General features: G+C 36.2%; 1 protein-coding gene across 2 annotated transcripts in view; it reads right to left on the minus strand.

The window, feature by feature from the left end:
• Positions 1-247: 247 nt before the first annotated feature.
• Positions 248-19519, minus strand: part of cntnap2a (contactin associated protein 2a) — a 511778-nt gene continuing 492506 nt past the window's right edge. For both annotated transcript variants that reach the window (XM_077244572.1, XM_077244573.1), the window contains exons 22-24: positions 5729-5959; positions 3049-3120; positions 248-2948 (exon numbers count right to left, since the gene is read on the minus strand). In XM_077244572.1, coding sequence (XP_077100687.1) covers positions 2749-2948; positions 3049-3120; positions 5729-5959 — 503 coding nt within the window. In that variant the 3' untranslated portion in view covers positions 248-2748. The remainder of the gene's footprint in view (positions 2949-3048; positions 3121-5728; positions 5960-19519) is intronic.

Here is a 19519-nt window from a genome sequence, read left to right on the forward strand (position 1 = left end):
TCACAACGTGTCAACATAAGAGACCACTTCTACGGACTTCAATTTTATACGGATAACATCCACACCCAGAATCTGTCTTTAGTTTCATAGATAAGTAGGCCTATGTCTTCCTAGTGTTTATAAAACAGTTGTATCAAATTATGCAAAATAGGTTTCTGATATTGTAACTTGATAGGGACCGAAAGACAACTTAAATAAACCCCCAGTAATTTTCAGTTGGTATTAAATAAACTACATGACAAACATCTGTTAGTACTTCTTTTTATTCACTTCCCATAAGAATAGCCACATTCATGAGGAATTCTCTTATTTTGCAATCAGGCCTCACACAATAATGAGATGGATGAAAAGAGGTCAGTACAAATATCTTACGCTAAACAGCCAGCCGAGAACTGAGTTGCTCTAAATATAAAAAGTATTTTACTATTCATTCCTGACTTGTCAACATCATAACAAAAGGTAAAAAATATGCCTCCAGGAGTAAATACAATTGTGATATTGCACAATAGTTTAAAGTACAGTATGTACAATTTCACATACAGTGGTCATGCTGCCGTTAAAACAAATTGAATACACAAGCAAAATGCAATCATAATATGAGATACAGATGAGTAAATATATTATATTGTTTACACTTTCACTTGTATACTTACTCACAAACAATAAAATGTCAAAGCCTTTTTGAATTGTTGTGGTCAAAAAAAAATCTATATTTACATTTTACAAAAAGGCTTACATGTGCCACATGAGAGGCAGCAGAACTGAGCTGAATAACAAAACAAAAAAACATTATTATTATTATTATTTTTTACAAGAGACCTCCTGCCATGAAAAGAGACAAAAATCATCCTCACAAAACAAACTCAAAATGTATAAAGAATAATACTGTAAAAGGTAAATGAAAAAGGGTCATATTATGGAAATGAAACCAATCAAAGCGTTCTTTCTTCACTACAAGGAACATTCAAGTACATTTTTTTTCTCTTCACAGATCTTCAGAACTTTTTGAACATTCAGGCTTCCCCTAATACACATAAAGATGAGACACAAAGGCTAGATCATCTACAAAATATCCTCATAAAAATATATTCATATATTTCATTTATTGTGAACGTTAACTGACTAACCCTAAAAGTGTACAAAACAATATGTAAATTTTCAATGTAAATGAGGGGTGAAGATTTTGATATTAGATAATGAAAGTGTGTGAAACATCATGACTCTTACATTGTCGTGAATCTGCAATCCCTCATTATCCTCTCCAAAAAGTCAATTTGAATATCAATATTTAACAAAATTAACTTGTGTTATATTCAGAGATACATGTCTTTACACACAAAACCTTCCAAAAAGAATAACACTAATATTATTCTAAATTATAAGAAGCATATTCACTGTTTGCAAAACCACATGAATATGAGAGCTGATAAGACAACGTTAAAATTTAATTTGAGAGAATTATAATGAACTATTCAGATCAGAGACTCAAGTGCTCGGAATTATTCCAGTACATGAGAGATGCGTCATAATGCTAAACCTTGATATTTCGCACAAATAAATGCATCACATATAAATCTGAGGGTGAGCAACATCAGCTTTCTAAAATAAATCTGTGAACCAGTCTTTGAGAGAATGGATCATCTGTATGTATATGTAAATGAACTTTTTATTTAACTGATAATAAATGATACTTGAAAATGAAAAACAAAAACAAACAAAAAAACAATGAAAATGCTTTTGACAACATAATTTGACAAAATGACATGACCAAATGCACAGTCCAATAATTTTAAAAAATGTTTAGCGTATATGCAAAATAAAATGTTCCATTCAGAACATTTATATAACATTGGCATTCCGAACACTTCTAAACTCATGAACATTGGGTCTAATTTCCATTAAGACAAATATATCAATAAATACAAACAGCCGATTCATTTGTTGGGATTCTTCTTTAAATTTAAGCAGATAAAGTAACCTCTACATTGACAGCTGATTGAATCCTAAAGGCACCTTCAATTAAGTAATTCAATCGGGTGTCAGTGGTCCCACCTTCTTCATCTACAATCACTAATAATACAAATGTGGATGTTAATCTGCCAGATAGATGTCACTGTGCCAGTGCTTTATCACAGCCTTCATAAATGACACACAGACAAAATGATCTCTCAAAATAACATCTTTATGCCATGATACATGCCTTCAGCAAAACAAATGCTTAAGACTGGGAGGTGTTTGGCAAGGAACAATAAACTGAAGGCTTCCACAGGAAATAAATGAGTATAGCTGTGCAGAAGGCTACACATAGATTTGACATAATTCTTTGTGCATGCCTTGATTTTCTTCCCCCCACTGAAACACTGATGATATACAATCTAATGTCATCTTAAAATTAAATCTCTGTCGTTTGTGCAGTGAATTCATATAGAGCATTTAACATTTACAGTCTGTCTAAAACATTTTCCAAACAAGGACTTTTTGTAAGATTAAGCAAAAAGAACACAATGATTAAACTTTTCATAAAAGGAATTTTGGCAAATAATTGTTTCTGAAAAAAAAAATAACACATGGTCAAATGATTTATTAATATGTGATCCAGAGATTACACACTTAAGACTTTTGCCAAAACACAATAGAAAGAGACAAGCCAGTTACTATGTACAGTTTCTCAAACTGGTGATGAGCTTTATCCAAAAACATTAGCTCTGATACTCAAAAAAAGATTCTGAAAGAGTCTGTACACCCCCATTAGATGAACCATTCCTTCTTGCTTTCGTCGATGGTCTCTGTGAAATTGGGCTCGGTGCCGATAATGGCGGCGTCGGCTGACTCGGACGACTCTCCCCCCTTGGCCTCGTTGGTGTGGTAAGTGCCTTTATGGCGGAACATGTACCGGATCAGAAACACCAGAGTGCACAGAATAGTGAAGATCACCACTGCAATGATACCTGCAAAGAGAATACATTTAAGGTTAATGCATTGAAGAGCAAATAACTTCAATGGAGTAATTGTTCATCTGAATTAGATATGAATATGTTGCCATCTCACCTCCTATTATAGCTGAATTCCTATTAACTCCATCCGGTATCACTCTTTCCTCATTGAAGGGGAAATCAGCACCTACAGGAGATCATCATAATAAACTTAATAAGTTTAAATTTATCGGCCTCTGTCCATATCGGATATTTAATTGTGCACGCTAATTTTAAAGTTAATCTTTAAAAATGCAAATCATTTGATATCTGTTAAATCTTTAGCAAAGAACTAAATGAATATCCACTTTTCATATTGTATATTATGATGCCTAAATTCACTTGGAGCATTTTAAGCTTCTATAGAACCTTTTCTTCTAAGAGTGAGACTGAAAATAAATAAATGTGAAAACAGTGAACAGTCTGACTTGTCCAATTCTGAGAAGAGAATGAATATTGTTCCATAAGGCAAAAATCATTAAAGTCCCCCTGTAGTCAATAATTGTATCCCTTAACTCATCTTTGATCACCAAAATGACATATTTAAATGTTTTTTTCCTGGAAATGTTTTTTCATTCATGCCTTCAAATGGCTTGAATGTAAATCTACACCCTTGTCTCATTTATATGTGGTTCTATGAATATGCAACTGAGCCCTGCCTCCACTCATTCACACCAGCTCAGAGATTCACTCGTTGACGATCACATGTTGATGTGATTGGTTACCAGGTAGTTTGTGACGTCAAAAACTCCAGCGATTTCAAACCGCGTTTTTGAGACTGTCTTTGGTTCACTGCAGTTTTAAGGAGAAAATACTCTGTAATGGTGCCTACTTATGCATTTACACATGGTTCGTCTTAAAGCATATTAAAAACACCACATAGAAATATAAACAACATTAAAAACTTGATTTTCACCACAGGGGAACATTAAGTTTACAAGTGGATTAGTTTTTTAAGGAGCTGCTATTACTAACAGAATTCTTCTCATCATGTCAGATACACACATAATGGTTTAAACTGATGCACTAACGCATTTATAGCTGAGTGAAGCATATTGGTTTTTACAGAAGCCATTTTGTCCACTAACTGGCCATTGACCTTTTTGCAGAATGGCAGTGAACAGTAGCGGAAGGCTTGTTTATTCAAGTCGAAAATATGCTACTGATGTATTGAACTTTCGTTCAGTACTTGTGTTTAATTTTTAAATCAAACTGAAAGCTATACAATAACAGTGGCAGTTAAAAGGCTGAAAATGGACAGATCTTATCACTGAGGTCAATGCTTCACTGTGGAGGTGCTGCAATCAATAAACTAGAATTGGAAATGAAACGGCAAGGGGTTTTACGCCACTCCTGGAAAATAATGAAGGAGTGAGAGATTTTAACCTGGGAAAACCCAGACAACTTCCGGCAAATTTAGATTTGCTCTGAAAGTTAGTCTGGCAAAGAGCTCATTCAAGCCCATTTCCAATCCGCCGAAATCAAGCTACCAATCAGAAACGTTGGGGCGGGCTTTACACGATGACGATAGCGCTGGGATTTTGAAGCAGATTTTGTAGCCTACATTACAAAGATGGATGCCGCCGTCGAACATCACTCGTTCGAATCAGCTATCGCGTCTGTTTTAAGCGATTTGAACGTTTCCTTTTAATTAAAACCCGAGCAAAGAACAACACTCGGAGATGTTTCTCCGCCGCTCTGCATACGTCATCTCCTTCATCGCTCTGATTGGGTTTAGGTCTATCCGCGACGTCCGTTGGTGACGCCCCTCTGGAAATGATTTGTGTATGACGCTTTGCCAGACCATAACTCAGTTACAACTGAGAATGGTCTGGTTTTAACCAGGCTAGAGAGATTTCTGTTTGTTTTAAGAATTTTAAAGTTCCCCTATTATGCTATTTTAAAGGTTCCTAAATTTGTTTTGGAAGTCTCCAACAATTAGTTTACATTCATTCAAGGTCAGAAAACACTTTAATTTTAAGCGACCAGGACTTGACATTAAAACCCGCCAAATGCAAGTGGAATTCAGCAGTTGCGCGTAACGCAGTCACTCCTTCAATACCTCTCAGTATTAATGTAGTTTTTTCATTGCTTATTGCACTTAAACAGTTAAAAATGCACACAAAACAATGTCAAAATGCCAGTCTTGGCAAGTGTTCACGTGAACACAGTCAGTTATGTTTTAAGTGAATGTAAACAGTTGAAAAATAAAACGTGTAACAGTATGGATCCATGCATTAGGTCTTAAAGTAACAGCAGCCTAATATACTGTACCTGCTTCAAAATTATAATTAAAGAATATGAAAAATATCTATATAGCAGTTTTTCCCCATGGTATCAATGTCAAAATTGTGGCCAGTGAAAATGCTGAGTGGTTAGTAACTTTGGAAAACCACCAGCCACAGTTACTGGTGAGCAAAAAAATTTATGTCAAGCCCTGATTGTGACATGCACTTTTTTCTCAAACTGTCTGAAACAGTTCTATAAGCGATTCAGTCTCCTTTCTGAGAGCCTACTCTGCTCTGATTGGTCAGATGGCCCAGTCTATTGTGATTGGTCTAACAGCTTACAGCGCCGTACTGAAAAAAATAAATAAACCCCATTACCATATCTGAAATTCAGCTCCAGAGGCTTCCTCAGCACTTATAAACAGTGACACGAACAGTAACAATGGCATCGGTTTAACTTTATCAATTCAAGCCTCAGTCCTCAGGTTTGCTTTCGCAGTATTATTTGGGTAGTTTTAACGTGTTCACCTGCGTCTAGGTGCCAAGGGTCGGTTGCAGCAGACATGGGTGGGATAGTGAGGGGTGATGCTCCGCAGTTGGATTCCACCAGTTTACCCTGGTGTGAGACGGGTGCAGAACCACGGGACCTGAGCGCAGCTTTCAGAGGAGCAATGCTGTTGAACTGCACTCTGGACAGGCAACCCACAAACCCGGGTGTGTTGTATTTTTCTATAAGCACCGGATCGATGTAACCAGTTTCTGCAGGAAGAAGAGATACAGATAGGCATCTAAAGTTAGACTAAGAGCAAGAAAATAATCAGCATCTAAATGTTCAAAATGTCAGACAGGCTGAAATTCAAGATAACGGCAGAAAACTGATCCAAGCCTTGTTCCGGGAAATGTATTCCATTTCATTGCAATAAAAGGATAAGATCAATGGCTGTTCATGTATAATGTACGTACACAAGAGATCTGCGTTACAATGGCATTCTAAAACAAAACCTTGAGGGGGCAACTGTATCTGAAATATATCATTTTCACTTGCATTACAAATATGTCTTTTCATTCATGCCATTCCCATTCAATGGGATTTTACACATTTTAAATGCAAACAATGTTTACGTGTCACTATAGAGAATATTTAAAGGAATAGTTCACTTAAAATTAAATAAAAATGTAATTTACTTACTGTCATTTGTTTCAAAACTGAATTACTTGGTTTTGATTGTTCTAGTTTACAAAAATCATTTAAATTGTTTGTTCAAGTTTCAGCTCACTGGATTATCAGAGGTTACCAACTTAAATTTGAGTTTGATCCAATGTTGTTGTTAACAAAAAATATAAAAAATTGTGGTAACACTACAATAAGGTCTCATTTGTTAATACATTAACTAACAAACTAACAATGAGCAATATATTCTTACATCATTTATTAACCTTTGTGAATGTTAGTTAATAGTTTTTTAAAAGTTTATATTTATTGACAGTGCACTAACTAATGTTAACAAATACAACTTTTGATTTTAATAATGTATTAGTAAATGTTGAGATTGACATTAACTAAGATAAATAAAAGCTGTAGAATTATTGTTCATTGTAGTTAACAAATGTAGTTAACTAAAGTGTTACCAAAATGGTATTTCCTAAAGCTGAAATAAAACAAAATATAAATATTAGATTAAAAACTTGCGATAATCAGAAATGTTGCCTAGGCAACTAACTGAATTAAAATAAGTAATTTTAAATGAAATAAAATAAGTTATTAAAAAAAGCACAAAATTACTACAACTAAAATATATTAAAATACAAAAATAGAAGCTAATTCTAAATATCAACAATGCTTTGTGTTCCTTGGTTCCCGTTTTAATTTTGTTATTAAACACGCCTGCCTTTAGTTCCTCACCTCTGCCTGCCTTCCTCGCCTCTTCCATGTTACAGGTCGGTTCCTCACACATCACATGACTTCGGAAGGCTTGTAATATAAGTATTAAGCACCACTCTAATCAAATTTTAATTGCGCTGTGTGCCCTTTTTAATAAGAGCGACCAATATTCTTCAAAATATCTTCATTTATGCTCCAAAGAAGAAAGAAAATCAAACAGGTTTGCAAACGACATGAGAGTGAGAAAATTACAGACTATACCCCATAAACCTTGATTACTGCTCAACAGTCAAAACCAATCTTTATACTCTACGAGCAATCCTGACATAAAACATAGGCATTTTCATAAAACACTTTAAATTACAGTTCTACTCTATTCTCTCCCCCTTCTTTTTTTGTTGTTGTCTTCAGACACACTGAGATATCCTGGTACCTTCAAAGTGCAGCAGAGATTTGCCTGCCGAACACCTTGCACCAAACACAGACAAAAGAGCCAGTCTAACTGCTGCATTACAGACTAAACCTCTTCAAAGCATCTGCGGTGTGTGTGTGTGCAGCGAAATTCAGCATTCTCACCACAGCCACAGGTAAAGTACACACGCTCTCTACATTAAAAAACAAAAAAAACAAGCTTACTGTGTTGTGCATCAAGAACACCTCTTAGGGATGATGTTTTTTTTTTATTCAGAGCATCACAGTAAAACATTTTATACAGCTGGTACAGCATATCAAAAGTATACCAGTGGTTTAAGATTGTGTGCCATTATAGTGAGGATTCCTTTTAAAGTCGCCATGAATCTTATTTTTCTATACAGAATGTTGCAGTGCTTATTAAATATGATTTATCCGTGCACATCATATTTAAAAAATAAAATCAAACACCCTTGTAATCTTTAATCAAAAATTTTAACCTCCCCTCCAAATAGTTTGCAATTTCCTATGATCTAATCAATTCCTAAAAATCGCAATCAAATCCCCGCCCTACATTTTTCTCATTCCAGAAGCAGTTTCCTTTTTATGTACGTCACAATAGGGAAGAAAAGACTATCGCATCTTCCGTTTCATGTCGACTTTAAATCATAATCAAATTTATGAAACTGATTTCCACTAAAAAACAACATGCACAAGTGCAATTTTTTATTGTAATTTTATGAATTCCTCAGAAATTTATTATACACACACACAAACATATGAATTATTTATTATATGTAATCAATGTTCAGTCAAAGTTTAGAATGCCATCTCTCTTTCTCTCTCTCTCTCTCTCTCTCTCTCTCTCTCTCTCTCTCTCTCTCTCTCTCTATAGTATATATATATATATACATATATATAAATGATACAATATGTACACTACCGTTCAAAACTTTGAGTCAGTAAGACATTTTGTAAAGAAATTAATACATTAAATATATATATATATATATAAATATATGTATATATATATATAACGTCTTAATTTCTTTTAAAAAAAAGTTTTGAATGATAGTGTACGTATTGTATATACATTTATATATATACATATATTTATATATATTATATATATACATTTATTTATTTATTTATTTAATATTACGACATATCTTTCAATTCACAAACAATGGCAGAACACCACTTAATTTCCAAGAATGCTCTAAAATTATATATTTTAATAAATATAATTTGAATATATATATATATGTCAACATTCACTACATCCAGAAATAATGGGCCACAAACACCAAAATATTTCACATGCTAGGTCTCAAACGGCCAAAATGGGATTTCCCCCCCCTCATGCAGCCTCCTCATACAACTAAAGTCAATCTTGCAGCTCAGTAGGAAGCAAGGAAATGTGATAACATCCACGAGAACACTAGTCTCAATCTCAGGTTCTTGCAGGCAAAAGCCAGACAGAGCATTTGTTCATTTTACCACAAGACGCCTGTGAATACCAATACACAAAATATGATCCGCTTCAGTGTCAACGATCTGTTTTTCAATGTGAAACGACTGTGGTAATAAGAAACAACAGTGCTGTAGAGACCGTACATCTCTGATGTGAATTATCTCATTAAATTCTGTTAAAGCCTTTGCTTTAAATGACTAGAATATGAAATGAGAGAGCAAGAATAATTTCATCACTCGCATGAAAAAGAAATTACATCTAAGCATGGCAAATTAAAAGATTATTATTCTCGTCACATTTCAAAATCTGCTTTATAGCGCAAATATTCAAGAACATGGTTACAGCAGAGAACATAAAACCTTGACTATTCAGGTTCATGTTTGTTGTATGAAATATAACACGTTCTGCTGTATATTTGCTCCTCAGAGGCGTGAAACGTGGCTGGAATATTTATGAGAATTGACTGATTGTTGCAGCGAATTCAGGTGGAAAGCTCTGGAGATTTCCCCCTCGCTCTTCATGATGCTCTGATTATTAGGGACGAGCTGCAGTATTTGCACTTACATTATTGCTTCTTTAGTGCAAACCATTGTTTTTGCATGAATTGTTTCATACTGAAAGCAGATGGCTTAAATCAGACACAGTTCTGCTTTCCTCCAGTAGACATCAAGAGGGAGCAGGGAGCACTGCAGATTCTTTGTTTCTCAACGCCACAAACTTTACTCCCCAGTCATAGTTACACAAACAAACAAACATGGATTTTTACAATTTAGACTAAAATTTCATAATAGCCTGCTGCCTCTATAAGCACCTAAATCCTGTTGTTTATCTTACTGTGATAAATAAAAGCTGATTGTCTCTGTTGATCTTAGAGGACACAGTGCATTTAGTGTTGTGCAGAGAAAAAAGATTCAGGCTAATTAGATTCAAGGTCAAGATCTGTCTGATATGAAGGTGTGACCTGCTAGTGTTGGTGTCTCCCCCACCCAGCTCTGTACTAAAGCAACACCAGACGGCATTAAGTGTGTTTGTGTGCAGTAAAACATAACATATGTCTGGGAAACAAAAGCATCCACAACTAAAAAAAATAGGAAAATATGAAATATGCATATATAACTGCTGTGCGGTCCATATAAGCTGCAAATGCACTGCATACCAAAACCATTCGCGGACTTGCTGATTAGTATTATGGGCCCTATTTTAACGATCTAAACACATGGTCTAAAGCGCACGGCACAAGTGTATTAGGGCATGTCCGAATCCACTTTTGCTAGTTTAACGACGGGAAAAATGGTCGGTGCGCCTGGCGCATGGTCTAAAAGGGTTGTCCCTATTCTCTTAATGAGTAATGGATGTGTTTTGGGCATAACGTGCATTAAATCACTCAGAGTCTCATCTTCCATTTCCTTTAAAAGCCAGTTGCGCTCGCGCCAAGGTGGATTCACTATTTACATGGCGGAATTAGCAAGCAGAAAGACTGAACGCTTCTCTAGCGAGGAAACGGATCTGCATGTGCGTGAGGTTAAAGTGCGCAAGCATACCATCTACAGGACAAGCCGGATTCCACCATATCTTTATGTACACAATAATAATCTTTTACATTGTAATCCTTTTATTTGTAATATTTGGCATGTTCGTGTGTCCCTGTGTGTGTAATAAGCGAGTGTACGTGCGTTGGGGCTCATAATGCGCCCTTTAAATAAAGAAATACTGCGCTATTGACTTTAGACCAGGTTTTTGTTGGTCAATGGCGCAGTCTATTTCAGTTGCCTCAAAATAGCAACGCGCCAACAATGTGCTTGAACACACCACGTTTTCAGACCTGCATGCCCATGGGCGAACAGATGGGCAAAAATGCATTAGCTATTTAAACAATGTGGCGCAGGACGTGAAAAAGATAACTACGTCGGGCTGAAACTAGCAAAAAACTCTTTTATTGCCGGGTGTATGATAGGGCCCTATAAATTACTATAAATTCCCTTGTTTGAGGTGTACCATCAAGCTTACATGATAACATTTTGGTAATACGTACACAACAGTCAATCATTTATTTATTCGCCAAGCAATGGTAATTTTCTTAAAATCTGCCAGTTACGGAGGATTTCGGGTAAGCAGATCTAATGCAGCTTTGGCGCCTACGTTCTGTTATGTATCGTCATCATTATCCCGTGTTCTCATTGGTTGGCTGGCATGATGGGGATTGCGCAGGGAAATGTGAATCGATCACCCAAGAGGAAAAATGTGCTGTTGCTGCCGAATCTCCATCAACTTAATCACATTGTATTTCATACAACATTAACTAAATTGACACCTGCTGAGGTGTTTCTTATTTATCGTCTCTGCCCCTTTCACGCATCGCGCCTCCCTCAACTCTTACGGGTGCTTGTGACGGCATGTTTCAACAGGTAAGGCTACTTTCAACAAAAGGTCCAGCATATATATATATATATATATATATATATATATATATATATATATATATATATATATATATATATATATATATATATAAAATATTTTTTTAAATAATAATATAAGCACCAATTATATGTTGATGAATTATATGTTATAGATGTTGCATGCACCCACACCTGTTGCCATCAGCTTGTTCCTGTTTTATAACCCAGTTCAGTGTAGACAACAGACACGAGATAGGCTTGATACATACTTGATCATATTATAAAGCTCAACAGAATCAACTGATACTGTATTCCACAAGCCACATTCCTCATTGCAGTCAACACAATACAGTACATCACTTTAAAACACCATTTCATGGTGAGAAGTGATATGTAGAATAAAGCAGTGCAAGTAAAACTGTTATTTGAATAGCCATAAAATAATTTTACCAGCTTGTTTGTCTATGAGCTGCTGAGAAACATGATGAATTATTTATGAGGCATTAAAGTAAACACTGCTATCCTGGTAGGGGCCATTATTGCGGGGGAGAGACAGGGAAAGAGGGTGCAAACGAGGTATTGAAGACTGCCTTTTGATGGATGGGTTGGAAGATGGAGAAAAAGGGTGGGATGAAAGGGTTTCCATGGTAACAAATGGAAGCTGATGTAGCATGTGAGAGAGAGGGAGGTGGGAGGTGCTGGACCCAAAGAAAAAGTGATAATGTGAATTATAATGACACACTGTCAACACATATGATGGCCGAACATTTCTTTTGACCTGTTTTTATCTCTCATACAAATGTTATTTGCTCTATATAGCCTTGCAGTGAAGAATGGGTGAGATAAAAGGGAGGGGCCAATCTTCAGATCTTGCTGCATGATGCACCATGTGCTAACAGATTTAGACAGAACAACACCTGTCGGCCGTCACGTGACAACAGGATCATAGAGCATCCTCTGAAATACACGCAGCAAAGGCACGTTCCTCAGGAAACACACAGCTATATTCTCTAAAGGAATAATGCAAATCAAAAAATAATGCAGAAATGCCCACAACAATTAGCGCTAAATGCATTTTGCACAAAGCAATTCCCCCTAGTGTGCAGCAGACTACTGCAATCCGGCATACTTTACTGGGATCGTTCCACCCACTGCAGCCCAGGTACCTAAACTGGCTCTTAAAAATGCATAACTGGCACTTTTAGCAGGGAAAATTAATGTAAGGTTAATTTCATCAGGTCTACAAGGTTAAATAATTTATTTAAATAGAAAGGAAATGTGCTCGAGCAGCAGTTAAAAACAGTTGTGCAGACACACAACAAATTAATATAAAAAAGTTATTAAATTTGATATATACATATATATATACTTGCAGTACAGCATTATTTCAGCACATAAAGCACCATTTTTTAACTGGATTGCATGGATAAGATGCAGGTTTTTGTGCTAAAATTCTATGCAGAAAAATGACACACATTTTGTGAATTCACCCCTCTGTGTTTTTACTTTTTCTTCCATCATCCACCCTTGGAAAGGGCAAACGCCACATTACACTACCTGCACCACACACATTCCAGCAATGCAGAGAATCTGCCCAGCAAATCTTAACCAAACAATACTATAATACACTATTACAATATAATACAGAAATACATTAAAGACTACTGTGCGTGATTCACAGGAAGATATAAACACACTTAACACACAAACACATGTACAGCATCCTTCACCCTGGAAAACTAACACAGTCCACCTCCTCATGCTGCAGTACAAAAAAATAAACATTACCTGCCAAATCAGCGTTTGCTATCGGTTGTTTCTCACTTCTTTCCAAAATGCCAGCCTTCTTTCTCAATATGTTTCTCTTCACAATGCGGATGCCCTGCCTGCTTGTGTGTGTGTGTGTGTGTGTGTATACGTCTGCAGCTGTGGCTGGTGATCACAGACTGCAGCCCCTCTCCTGTTCCGCACTCATTGATATCCTGCTTCAACAACACCTGGAAACTGGATTCCACCATGGTCTGGATCTGGAGCCAAACTCCACTGTGATGCACCCACGCTGGACGAATACTGCGCCCAGAGCCGAGTAATGTCCCCAGCCAATGACATCATCCATCTGTTCAACAAGGCTTTGATGGAGACCAGGCGGACTACATCAAGATGTCTTGCAAGTCTGTTCAGTGTAATGTAACATGATTTTGTTTTCATTACACTGAGATGAGATCATGCTTTCTAGTCCAAACGACTATTCTGCTATAAGACTTTTGTGTGGGAAAAATTAGTTGAAGAAAACACTTGCTCTATTGCTCTGTCTGTCAAACTTACTTTTTTTTTAAAATCACTTAAATAATATATTCAACATATTATTCATATTTAAATAATATATATTAATAAATACAATATTTATTTAATTCAATTATTTTAAAGTGCCCCATTACACTTTTTCGCAGCAATTCCAGTCTCCCTTCCTGTTACATACTTGCGTAACAATGCCTATGGTCTTCATTGGCTGCCCACGAAAGATGTCTATAACCCGCGCTCAAAAACTAGTTTGGTTCGTGCTGTCGGCATGTTGAGAAGATGCTGTTTTCAGCACTGAGAATCCACTTTGGATGCACTTCAAAAGGATGAGGATTTGCGCTGGAATTGATACATAAAAACCAACGACATTGTTACTGTTCGTATAACTGTTTATCAAGTGCTGAGGAAGCCTCCGGAGCTGAAATTCATATAGAGGGAATGCGCGTGACGTCACCGTCAGCTGCAAAAAAACTGAGCGGCAGCATTGGTTTTCAGCGTGAATGCCGTGAAAAACACAAAAAACACATCTAAAACGGCAACAAGCTTTGCGATTGAGTGTACAACTACATTTGACAAGAAATCTGAGGTATATTTTTACAGACTGCCGAAAGCTACAGAACAGAGAAGCAAATGGATCACTGCAATTCATAGAAACAACTTGACTCCAGGCAGAGAAAAATGGATTAGCAGCTATCATTGAGCACGTTTACATGCACACCAGTAAGCTGATAACTCACAAATGTCAGCTTATTGAAATAACCAGTTTCCGCTGTTTACATGCAAACCAGTAAAACCAATGCAAGTAATGACTTTATTAACAACACACCATGACTTAATTAATAAATGAGGCCATGACCCTGTGTGACGACAAAACAATAATTTGCGTATCTGACTCTGAGTATTTCATTTGTTATGTCGGTTGATGTTAAATAAAGCTTGCAACATGTCAGCGGGAAACTTACAGCTCGTATATTATCCTCTCATGCAGTAACAGATGCAGCGTTTTGACTGAACCACTTTTACTTCTGCACGAGATGAGAGGAGATTTTTATAATGTTCTGGGTCATGAAAGAGTCTGCATTTGTGATATATTTCCTTCCTCCTTTCCTGCAAAACGCTCACTCTGTCTGGATGTGTTTAAATCTGCAATAAGGATGCGTTTCTGTCACATTTCACACATGCGCACTTCAATAAGCCGACAGAAAGCAGGTTAATGCGTTTACATAATGCAAAATCAGTGTAAGAGGCAAAAAACTACCTGTGTCGACCGGTTTATGCTTAAGCCCGTTATGATGCCTATACTCCGATAAAAGAAAACGGGTTTTCGCGTTTACATGACCATGTCGGCTTATTACGCATAATCGGACCTTTTTTAAATAAACTGACATAAAAACTATAGGCTACAAGTTTTAGGGCTGGACGATATGATTATAGCCTATATATAACATTGATATTGTGATTACCTGGATTTAGACCTACCTATATTGTATTTATATAAAGCCTTCACAGGCAAATTTGCTTCACGTATTTCCCCGGCGTCGAAATCAGGCACATATAAATGTCAGGAAACACAATGGCTGCATGTCAATATCCATGGATCACTGGATCTCTGGTAGGCCTAAGTTGTAAGGAACACTTATATCGAGTCCAACCATCGTTTGTTTTACTCTCGTTTCCGCAGTTTCCCCTATTAAATCCAGTCACGCAGCAGCTCTTTTGCCACTCATTTCGGCTGAGGGGGCGGTTCCCCTGGGAAAGTGACGTCAACAATGCATACCCTCTATATGGTAATAGGCATTTGTTTCCGACACGCACTATAAAGGGTAGACCAATCACAATAGACAGGACCATCTGACCAATCAGAGCAGAGTAGGCTCACGGAAAGGAGGCTTTTAGAGACACTAAATCTTAGAACAAACGTTTTTCGGATTCTTTGAGATGCAATGTATTTTTTGACCTTGGATGCATGCAAACCTGTTGTAGGAGACAAAATTAAAATAGCACTTTAATATTAAACCTTTTGTCCCACTGGGCTGATAGATTTCCAGTGTAAGAGTTCTTTTCTAAATGCATATTTCATTTTTTTAATAGATAAACAAGTCTAAATTACTGCCTGTTCTAATAATTGCCTGCATATGATACTACACACTCGGTATGGTCAGCTGTATGTGATACACACAGTAAACACATGGAAGTGTTTAGTCTTCAGGGAACATTAAAAGACTATCAGTCATCTGAATTAAATCTTTTGTGCGCTTTTCTAATGTAAACCAGTCCCTCGAGGGTAGCCTGCTATAAATCTGTACATTACTCACGTCTTAAATCGTCAGAGTTTGAGGGGGCTTTTCATAATTGGTACTTAATGACTGTGTCAAAACAGACTTGAGGGAATCATTTGTTCACTCCTGCAGGATTAACAATCTAATTCACACTCTAAAAGCAGAAATGTGAATCTTTTGTTTTTGTTAATGCAGCCACATGAATTCTTAAGTTAAAAATGTAATTTGCATTTTGCAGTTCGGGCGTGATTAAAATCACAAAGTGCATCTGTGAAAGTGCACTTACCCTCCTCAAGGAAAAACTATTTCCATCTGAATCGGCTTAAAGAAATTCAGTGTGTAAATGCTATTGGGAATTGCAAGGATAAAAATCATTTACACAACAATGCTCTAAAACAATAAATACAGCTAGAGATCAAATCTTCTGAAACATTTGCATCTTTTTAAGGTGCCTGCAGATTTGCACATGAAGCCACTGAAAAAATGCCACGAGAAAAAACAACATAAAAATGACAGATCATTCTGTTAGAAGAGACAACCAGGGATGAAAGCACATAACCTTCAGTGACGGCTGACAAAAGGATTTTTTGAGAAAGAGGAGTCTACCTCCCACCTGCAATGCTCGCTTTGAAAACAACCAGCGCAAACCTGCTGAATCATTGCAAACCCATTTAACACGGAGCGATTGTTTCAGATACCATTGAGCTTCAGTGATTATTCTGTGATTTTAACCCAATAGGACGTCTCTCATCATATTACAATAGCTAATAATAGCTAGTTATTTATCTCCTTTGTGGGGTGAATGACATTAAGAGAGGATGGGATGCATAAGATGCAAAACCTGCCAAACGAAATACATCATATTTGAGTCGTTTTCTCCCTGTGGAGTTTTTCCTTTCCTCTTTCAATCATTTTTTCATCATTATCCTGCAATGGGAGCCTGTCAAAACTGTAGAATATACTTCAAAGACGTCCTACATTCCCTCTAAAAATGGTCTTCTTTCTTTTCCTCTGAATCATTGTTGTTGAATCTAACTTTGGCGAGCCATGTCTGTATATATAAAAGGAGTCTAATATTTTTGACGCATAAGGACTCACATGTCTCAAACAATTGTTGATGATAACAATATAATTGGGCACCAAGAGACTTTAATAGAAAATAATTTCATTTATATAAGCCAAAAAAAGTGGAAGCTGAATGTTTCCTCACACAATGAGTTAAACACCATTATGTTTCTCACGTAATGTCATGTCAAGCCTGTTCTGTTCCCCATCTTATCTCAAATTTCACATCACTTTGGAGAACTTCTGCATCTAAAACATCCGAGGAACGTTCAGACAGTAATTCTTCAGAGTAGTGGTTCTCAATCTTTTTGACTCCAGGCCCCTCATTGTCAAAGACAATTGCAGATAATTCTGACAAAGCTGCTCATTAAAACATTTATTTTAGGGTGGAAACATTAAAATAATTGCATAAAAATAATTATAAATAAAAAAATGTAATTAAAATAAGTTAATGTTTTTCATGGTTTACACTTTTTATTGCCAACTTTCTAGTTTGAAAAGTCAATAAAATATTATAGAGCTTTAAACAATATAGTGTTGGCATGAAACCTCCAACACTATATTGGCCAGTGTTTCTGTGTGTGTGTGTGTGTGTGTGTGTGTGTGTATATATATATATATATATATATATATATATATATATATGAATTTATTGATATTCAATATTTAAATTATTTAAGATATGTTTTTTTTCTTTTTCTTTACATTTCATAAGTTTTCCGGGTCTAGAAATCACAATTTTAAAAATTACTTAAAGGGTTAGTTCAGCCAAAAATACTCATTATTTACACTCCATCAAGTTATTCCAGACCCATACAAGTTTTCTTTCTTATGTTGAAGTTCCAATAGGATTTTTTTCTTTTTTTTCTATGGAAGTCAATGGCTGCTGTCACATGTCTGGTTAACAACATTCTTTTAAATATCTTCTTTTGTGTTGAACAGAAGAAACAAACTCATACAGGTTCGGAACAAATTGAGGGTGAGTAAATGATGACAACATTTTCAGTTTTGGGTGAGCTATCTTTTTAAATAAGAAATTTATTTCAGCTTACATTTGTTTTTTTTAGCTGTTTTAGCTTATTTTGAACATTGTTTTGTCTGTTTATTAAAAATGTAAGCTATATTTTGTGCTGAGGCCCCATGTTTGAGATACACTACTTCAGTGTATTTCAGTGCTATAGTGCAGCACTGGTGCAGTACCACCCAGAGAGAACAAAGAGCAGGCGCATCAGCCCCGCTGCCCACTCAGAACCCTCAGCTGAAAAGCATCTCCACCCATCCAGGACAAAGCCGTCTGCGAGATTACACCAGGACTGATAGCGTGGTGGGGTTGGTGAACCACACCGCTTTATCAGTACAGAATAAAGAAGATTTTCACAGCCATGCAGCTCGGCAGAGTCTGTGATGAAATGCTGAATACTAATGTACAGTATAATGTGGTTTCCAGGGGCCATAAAGCACACGGTCATTTAATTTGCTTTATCTTATCGGCAAATTTACTGCAAATTTACATAGTTTAGTGTGTGTTGAGTGGGTGATGATGTGATGGGTGTCGGTCGCAGTGCATGATGCTGGGATACAAATTTATGCTCGACTTTCTGGTAGACAGAATGTGGATGAAAACCCATGTAGACACTGGACCAAGCATTTTTCAATGTAAATCGATTGGATTCTTTTGGCTGTTTAATTATCTGCCAAGTGAGTCTAACTGCTTAGATAAGTAATCATTTCGCAACAAGAAGTATGATTTAAGATATTCATGTGTATGGAGTGTTAGGAGTTATGCACAAAGAACATTTGTTCTATGATAGCAATAATAAAAATGTTTGAGTGAGACTCACTAAAAATATTTCATATAAAAATGCAACCAAACTTAAGTTGTTTCTCTGCTCAAAATCATCCTCTAACAGAGGACTATGATATAGCAAGATTCAGTATTGATCAGATCAGTCTCCTAGTTAAGAAAAATGGCATTGATCAGACAAATAGGCTGACTCTAGAAGTAAGGAGAGATGGAAAGCAAGAGAGAGAGAGAGAGACGGAGAATGCAAGTGGTTTCTCGAAAGTTCAAACTGCTGTATCATCAGTATCTTTGCCAACTGCATATCACATGAAAAAAGTTCAGCATACTGCACACTTCCTCTGACACACTGCCTGACCTAAACGCATTTATATCATTTTTGGGTGTGTCAAAATGAGCGCATTTATGCACATGATAAAAAATAAAATAAAATAAAAAACTTTACAAAATGTAATTTATTCCTGAGATGTCAAAATTTAATTTTCAGCATCATTTCTCCAGTCTTCAGTGTCACATTATCTTTCAGAAATCATTCTTATATTCTGATTTGGTGCTCAAGAAACATTTCTTATTATCAATGTTTAAAACAGTTGTGCTGGATTTTTTTGAGGATTCTTTAATGAATAGAAAGTGCAAAAGATCAATGTATTTTGTAACATTATACATGTCTTAGTGACACTTATGATCAATGTAAAGCATTAACTACA

This window comes from Siphateles boraxobius, unplaced genomic scaffold, assembly GCF_051911475.1.
Source record: "Siphateles boraxobius isolate OS27281-9 unplaced genomic scaffold, OSU_SipBor_1 26, whole genome shotgun sequence".
In the NCBI taxonomy this organism is placed as follows: Eukaryota; Metazoa; Chordata; class Actinopteri; order Cypriniformes; family Leuciscidae; genus Siphateles; species Siphateles boraxobius.